The following is an 8137-nucleotide window of genomic DNA, read 5'->3' as shown; positions in this document are numbered from 1 at the left end:
CTCTAACATTTAAACATTTAATTTAATCCAAAATGTGTTTAAAGTGCCCTGAAATCTGCAGTTAAGTAATAAAACAGTGCATGCTAAGTCAACACCATAAATGGAGCTAAAGCCTACATGGCCATAAATAGATCTATACATGTGAACAATGTAACAACACAGCTGGAGAGACTATCAAGATGTTCTTCATATATACTGTAGGTCTCTTTTATATAAAAGCAATCATTAATGTTCTCAGTATTGCTATAAGAGAGCAACAACATTACAATTAAGTGTTTAATGACTAATTATAATACCAACAGAGACAATAACACCATCCACTTAAGTCATAAAATCAGTCAGTAACAGAGGAGAAACATGCATTTATTTACTACTGTATAAACAAAAAAGGAGCTGCTGAATGAAGGCCTCAGATGTGTTACCAGTCTGTCTTTCCTTGGCTTTCAATTGTCCACATTTTAAAGTCACACACATTTTGTAGTTTATAGTCAAATAACCCAGGAGGACTCTGATTTTAGCTCTGCAAGTACCAGTCATCCCACTGTTACAAATCTGTGAAAATAAGTCTTTATAGCCAGGGAGATGTGGCGCTTCTAACGGCAATGAAGTGTGAAGGATCCTCCTGCTACGGTGCTCCGCATTTTATACATGCTCAGTCTGCGTCCGTCTGTCTGTCTAGTGCCTGACACCCTGGCTCTTCTCCCTCTCTCTGTCTGCTGCGTCTCTGCCAACACCATTGCCCTTTCCGTTACCGTCACCTGTGTGGGACTTCGCCTCAGAACTGGAGATAAAAACATATTAATATGAATGCCTGATATGGTACGATATAGTACAGGAAATAGCTAAACAAAAATACATTAATTTGCTTGAGTATGAACAACATGTAAAATGAAAATCATATTTGGATAATTGATTTAATTTCATATTTATTTATTCACAATGCTATACTGCGTTACCTTTGAATGTCAGTTGGTTTGTTGTCCTTGATGAGGTTGTTGAGTTTGTAGTAATCCAGGAAGGTTCGAGCCACATTCCTGCCCAGTTTCATGTCTGAGGACAGGGAGTTAAAGCTAATTGTCTTTGGATGAGCCTCAGGTAACATCGGTCAAAACATTTCTACATCAGTGGTTCCCAAACTGGATAGTGGCCTCTTTGGGGAGGCGCAGAGCCATTGCATTGCATTGTGGAGTGAAACTTAAAGCTACACAGAGAATTATCACTCTGCCGTGTCTCTCCATTCAACAGAGCATTTTAGCATCTTTCAGCTAATTGTTTTGGTTTTACATGCGTAACTTTACGGTTTTGTTTAATCGCAATGCTCTTAACAGCTGTTGTTAGCTAAAAAGCATTGATAAAACCATTGTATGCTACCTGTACTGCACCAAACAACAGACAGACAAAGTTAGCGACTAGCTGGTGAACATAGTGGAGCATTTAGCAGCTAAAGAGCAAAATATTTCCCTCAGGAGTTGACCAAAAACTAAAGAAACTAGCTAAAAGAGAGTGAATTTTGGACTTCAGATGGTCAGAAGCATGTTGTTAATGTTGCTCTGTGTTTGCTGGATGTGTAAATAGGCAACTGTTTGCTAACATGTTTATGTTTTATAAGGTAATAATATGTCAATGTTGTGTTTACAGCTTGCTGTGCTGTCCCCAAGTGGCCAAAATCAGTTAATATTGCTTTAGAAGTAGAAGGGACCTTTTTACAGCAGACATTTTGACTTGTCAAACACAGGCGTAACTAATAACATTACTAAATGACTGTATTTGCACTGCATTGCAATATTTTATGGAATGGACCCATTGTTATTGTTATTAGTTCTGCTTGTGCTTTTACAGCTATGACAAGTCAAAATGTTTGTTGTAAAAAAAGGGGTGTATGAAGGGTAAGGGTAAGAAAATACAAAAAAAGAACAATGCTAGGAGGGAGTAAAATGGCCCACAGCCTTAAATAAAGCTAAAAATTCTGCAAAGTAAAGTTTCTAACAAACGGTAACAGGTAAAAAACGAATGAAGATGGAAGACATTCATAATTTTTAATATCTGTGATGTATGTTTGAATGACACATTCAAACCACTAAATCACAACTTAGTTTTGGGACACATTTAACAGAAAGTAATATTTGAAAAAAAGTCTTAAAAACATCCCCTCTGTCATCACCAACACACTCAGTGAGGTACAGTAAATAACTAGGGACTAGCGACTTGAGAAATGAGCAGTGTAAATCCTGAAGGTACAGCACATTGCATTCTGAATTAAGTGAGTCTAAATCAACTGCATTTCACTCACATCAGCCAAATGCATGATGCTGTTATGAATCACACAAAAGCAATTACTTATTCACCAAGGCCTTATTTAAATTCAGAGGTGAGCGCACACATCATCCCCCTGCCCAGTTGTCCCTCACTACATTAGGGACAATATCAATAACTTCACTGCTTTTATAAAACAGCTGAGTGTCTATGAGTGCTGTTGCTAAGCCTGTGATCATTAGGCTAGCAGAGCAAGTAATGATGACAATCTGGTTCAGATAATGTAAGTAGGGAACCGCAGAATGCCAACAATGTTTCCAATCACCAAGAGTGAGGATATAGTAAATACAGATAAATAAGAACAATGTCGCTAACAGAAGTAAATTTCATCTAGTCAATGAAGCGAGTGGACTGAAAAACACCATCAAAATCAGCTGCCAATCTATCTATCCACGCTTTTAGACATATGTTCATCGTCCTTATTCCATCATCCTCCATCTACACAGAATGTACATACATACTGTTCATATAGATCCCAACACAACACAAAATAAACAAAAACATACTGGTTTTTTCCTATCTTGTGGCATTGATGTTTAGCTACCTCCATTCTTCACCAGGTTGGAGCTTGATGGAGCAACACAGAGACATAATCTGTCACTTTCCCCTGTCATTACCTTGTTGATACTCAGATATGGCCTGTCATCTGCTGGACAATCTATCTGTCACAACCGTGTGATTGAAACAACTGGCATACAGAAAAAGATTTTTTTTTTTAAAGATTCAGTCATTTTTATTTTCCAATTTCTCATAATGATCACAAAATAACCCGAGCTACATAAATCCTGGTTGCTACAAAGGTGAAAATCTATTGTCCAAAAGCTGTTAACTTGTAAACCATCCATCCTTTCTTTGAACGGGCTGTCTGGGCGTACACTTCAGGCTTTAAAGTTTGTCATACCTCAAGCAACACACACATACACATACACAAACACAAGGGTATACCTGGCAAGTTAGGTCTGTAAATATGCAAGTAATCCCCTCTGTAGTGAGTCTGTCACCTTGGCCTTTGAGGGTGCATTTTTGCGTATGTTTGGGAGTCTGCACAGGACTTCATTCTTCACCCGGCAGGCTGATGGCAACGCTCTCCACATGACTCCAGAGTCTATGTTTACACCCCATCTGGCTGTTTGTCTGAGTCCTGCATCAGGCCAGACTTGCTGTGAGTGTGTGTGTGTGTGTGTGGGCCTCACAATCTGTCTCATTACTGCTAGCTGATGATACTGATTAGGTTGAGATAAAACTACAGATGAACAAACTAAGGTTACGTCCTTCTGAATCTTGCTTTTATGCTAATTGTAATGCATAATAGTTCTAAACAAGACTAAACGTCTGCAGCCGTGTTAGCAGCACAGCTGTGCTTTGAGCTAAATGCTAACATCAACATGCTATCTCACAAAGACAATGCTAACATGCTGATCTTTAGCAGGTATAATGTTCACCATGTTCACCATCTTAGTTTAGCATGTTACCATGCAAATTTTTGCTAATTAGCAATAAATACAATGTACAGCTGAGGCTGATGTGAATGTCTTTAGTTTTGCAAGTATGTAGCCTAAGTTAAGTGATCACCAAAGTTATTACAGTTCATCATGAGGGGGACATGAATGTGTGTACCAAATGTAATGGGAATTCATCTAGTAGATATTGAAATATGTCTCTATATAAGTGAAAACTTTGACCAGTTGGTGGTGCTACACTAAAAGTCAGGGGAACATCAAAGTCATTAGCATTCATCCTCTGGGAACCATGAAAGTCTGTACAAAATTTCACGGAAATCCATTCAAAAATTGTTGATATATTTCAGTCTGTGGTGGACCAACTAACTGATCGACTGACTGACAGACAGACTGACATACCCATCCGTAGAGCCATGTCGCTAGCATGGCTAAAAATAACACATAGGATTTGAATGTAGGTAGTTATTAATTTACTACTAGTTGTTAAGAGGTGATACACTGATACTCACGCACAAGGACATAAACACACACTCTGTGTACTAAATATAAACAAACACACTCCCCCTGCATCCTTGACGTCTTCATTCTGACCTCAGGAAAGTTTTTGGTGTTTTCCTCTGTTCTCTTTCATCAGCAGAGCTCGGTGCCAGTCCTGAGATCTTTGGCCAGGCACGCTCAGCGACAAAAATATCTCCCAGACCCCACCATGCGCAGATGGCCTCTCAGCTTGGCTTGTCACGACTCATCGTCTATTACAGGAGGTTTTGTGATGGACGGTCAGCTTCTGAAGGAGAACTTCATCCATGGGGTGAATGGTCAGAGACACAGAGAATGCCCTGACTGCTGTCTGGCCCGTTGCCGGGGGAAACCGTAGGGTCTGGAACGAGGCTGCTGCTGCAGCAGGAAGTGATGTGTGTGAGAGCCAGGAAACAGTCAGTGGGCTGTAGCTTGGATTACAGAGGTGGGTGGTAGAAAACTTCTGCTGCTTTAGTCAACATCTAGGCAGCCTTCTGAATTAACACATAGACTGCTACTGATAATATTGTTTTTAATGTATCATCAACTTAATTGGATTTCAAAGCATTATCATAATCATTATGTAATCATTTACCAGCTCCATTAAGGTGTATGTGCCAGTTTCACACAATACTTCAGAAGATGCAGCCTGTCAGCATCTTGCCTGCCTATCACTGAGGCGTCTGAGGTGTATTCTTTAACATCTCGGTACACCTAACGGTCTTGTCTAATCAATAGCAGGTCATTCTCATGGCTCAAGGGCACGTAAGCTTAGGCGCTGATGAGATACGGTACACACGAGACAAAGGGGATGGGGACGTCATTACTTGTTTACTGCAGCTGTTTACTGTCAGCACGGCATTTAGCGGCTTTCACCGTCATGTCCCTCGTGCCTGGTCCTGGCAGACAGACAGACAAGGTGACAATCAGAAAACAAGGCCCCCAGTGGTAAAATGGACAAGACACGCAGAGAATGCCATCCAGATTGAACGGGAGTTAACAAGGAGACAAGCAAGGGGACATTCAAGCCATCAATATGGGACAGTGACAGGTCCTGTCACTATACTGACACGTTGAGAACTAATTATCAATGCTAATTAACAGGTTAGTCAACACCAGCAATACAGAAAGGGACATTTTTGTCCCCAATAGTGATTCACCGGACACAAAGACCTCACGTCCTGTAGCCCAAAGGGACAAACAAGGGCTGATTTAAATCCCTGACAGGAAGAACTGTCACTGCCAAGGAGACAAGCTTGAGTAAACTGAAATAAGTGTAACAAAGGCTTCTGTTTTCTTACAGTGTGCACAAGCAGGAATACAAGACTCTTCTGATCTATGCTGCTCTGAAAACAGAATATGGATACTATTTTTATATTCCAATATAAATGTTTCTTTACAAGAGTTCTACTAATCTGTTGTTTAGAAATGGCTCGGCTTTATGTATAAAAGTTCAAGGAAGTCATTAATCTTGAAGGTATTCTTTATGTTACAATCCAATGACAGCAGAGATAATACATAAACTGAAATGAAAACAATCATAACTAGTTCAATTCATCTTAGTGCTTGAACTTAAACTGAAACTTAGACTTCTTCCAGCACATCCATTTTAAGTGCCACTTCAACTTCTTTCAGTATTGTAAATGTAAATGCTTCAACAGCAAATGTTCTGCTGTGAGCACACGTCACTTTTCTTCAGAAAATGTTGCCTTTTAGCATAATATTTCTAAACTTTCTCAGAGCCTCTATGAACATCAACTTTATCGGCATACACAAGAACTACCACACCACAACTGGAGGTGTGCATGTGTGTTTGTGAATCTTTGTGAGTGCTCATGTGAGGACACCTGTTTATCTGAGCATAGCAACAATATTTGTGCAATCAACTGTGTGTATAAATGTGTGTGTCTGTGTGTGCACTTGCTTGCATGTGTGAGCACCTATCCATTTGTGCATGTCTGTGTGATATGATGTGTATGATGTGTGGTAGTGGAGCATATTTGCCTCCAAGCTATATCATTTGCATACTTCTCACAACCTGTCCATTGGGTGTCAGGTTCACTGATGCATACTATATTCCACTGGCAGCTCTGGTATTCATGGAGCCCCACTGTTATGGTGAGGTGCACGTCTGGGTGTTGTTGCTTTGGCAGACACACATCACACACATACAGAAAAAGAGGGCTATATGTGTGCATTTGGGACACATTTAGGACTAGTCAAAGCCAGTTGCAGGAGCTGTAAATCCATGCTGCATCAATGCATCTTTGAGTTAGCCTAAACCACACATTCCTGCTGAACAACATTGCACTTGTCAATAGATGTGGATTATTTGAGTGAACATCTTTGATAAGAAGACCACTGTTTCAGAAGCCTCTGCATGTCTTTCTTTACAGAAGGAAAGCAAATTTGCAAATCAATCAAGGAAGAAAAGTGCACCTTCTTTCTCTCAGAGTTAGAAGTTTGAAAATCTGCATGTCTGTACTGTGACAGAAAATTTCAGGGAACCGTTGCAGCCTGAATGGCTTTTAAAGTTTTGGAATAATTCTTCAAAGTCACAGAGAATACTGTCTCTCCACAACACACAAAAGCACACGCATACACACCTACTAGGTAAGTAGACCCCCAAAGCTCACATAAATATATGCACTGAACACACATACAATGGAAAGCATCAAGCTGAGTTTTGAACAAGGTCCCAGATTCTCTCAACCTTGATCTATTCCACTTTCCAGTCTGAACTGGAAGGTCCATCACAAAATGCAGTTTTAGTATGAAAATAGAAAAACCTGGAGGGAAATAACAGGCCAAGATGTTTAATTACAGTTCTGCAAGTTGGGATGTCAGTGAGAGTGGATTTTACCTTGCTGAAACTAACTTTAAGTACAGTATGTAAGAATAAAAAAGAGACATATACATGTAGGAGTAGTTACACACACACACACACACACACACACACACACACACAGGTGTTAAATGATTAGAGGACAAAGAGAAGACACTCACGATAGAAGTTGTCCCTGCTGTTTCAGAGAAGAGGATTCTCAGCTTGACTAAATGATATAATGAGCTGTTATGTTCTGGGTGACGAGATGAAAGGAAAGGACAGAATAGAGGACAGAGAAGGACATGAGAGGAAGAGGAGAGGAGCGATCAGAAAACAAATACAGACACACACACACACACTGCATCACACTTTTTTTTGAGCACCTTCAAACTGCGACAAAAGTCTCAGCTGTGAGAAAGGTTAAGATTTCAATTTTGGAGGCTACAAGTCACAGCAGTGGAGAAGGATAGTCAGGAGAGATGAAAGGGTAAGGGGCGGCATGTTTGGAAGGTGGTAAGAGTTGGGGGCCCAGTTTATTATTCATTTGTCATGTATTAGTTTAGAGGACTGTGCGTTCATGCCTGTTTGTGCATGTGTGTGTGCATCAGGTGAGAAAGGTGGAGGGGGGGGGCGTTGAGATGCTAAAGGTCTCTGTTGATGATTTGCACGCTCCATCGAGCTGACTGCTGGGGCGTATAAAGTGACATGGTCGGTTCCTTCAACCTGCCTGACCCCAATCTCTACTCTACACCAGGTCCCTGTGCTGCCTGCCCACCCTGTGGAGCCCCTCCTCCTTGTACACCTCCCCTTCCCACAGCCACACACACACACACACACTCCTGGAAAACAAAAAAGATCAAGTCCTCCCAAAAGGGCTGAGTTTTTGACCTTAAGAAAAAATGTCCCCTCTGCACACACATTGAGGCAGAAACCCCATTTCTCATCATGCTCTGAACCCAGTGCCAACAACTCAAATGAAAGCACAGAGTGGAATTTGTTATGTGTTGTTTTGTTCATCATA

General features: G+C 40.7%; 1 protein-coding gene across 2 annotated transcripts in view; it reads right to left on the bottom strand.

Annotated features, from left to right (window-relative positions):
* Nucleotides 1-345: 345 nt before the first annotated feature.
* The window catches only part of agbl4 (AGBL carboxypeptidase 4), a 288623-nt gene continuing 280831 nt past the window's right edge, over nucleotides 346-8137 (bottom strand). For both annotated transcript variants that reach the window (XM_044199149.1, XM_044199150.1), the window contains 2 exons: nucleotides 957-1050; nucleotides 346-781 (listed from right to left, as the gene is read on the bottom strand). In XM_044199149.1, the coding sequence (XP_044055084.1) occupies nucleotides 676-781; nucleotides 957-1050 (200 nt within the window). In that variant the 3' untranslated portion in view covers nucleotides 346-675. The remainder of the gene's footprint in view (nucleotides 782-956; nucleotides 1051-8137) is intronic.

This window comes from Siniperca chuatsi, linkage group LG6 (genome assembly GCF_020085105.1).
Source record: "Siniperca chuatsi isolate FFG_IHB_CAS linkage group LG6, ASM2008510v1, whole genome shotgun sequence".
Lineage (NCBI taxonomy): Eukaryota > Metazoa > Chordata > Actinopteri > Centrarchiformes > Sinipercidae > Siniperca > Siniperca chuatsi.
Note: the sequence above shows the minus strand (reverse complement) of the source record. Positions and strands in the feature narration are given on the sequence as shown.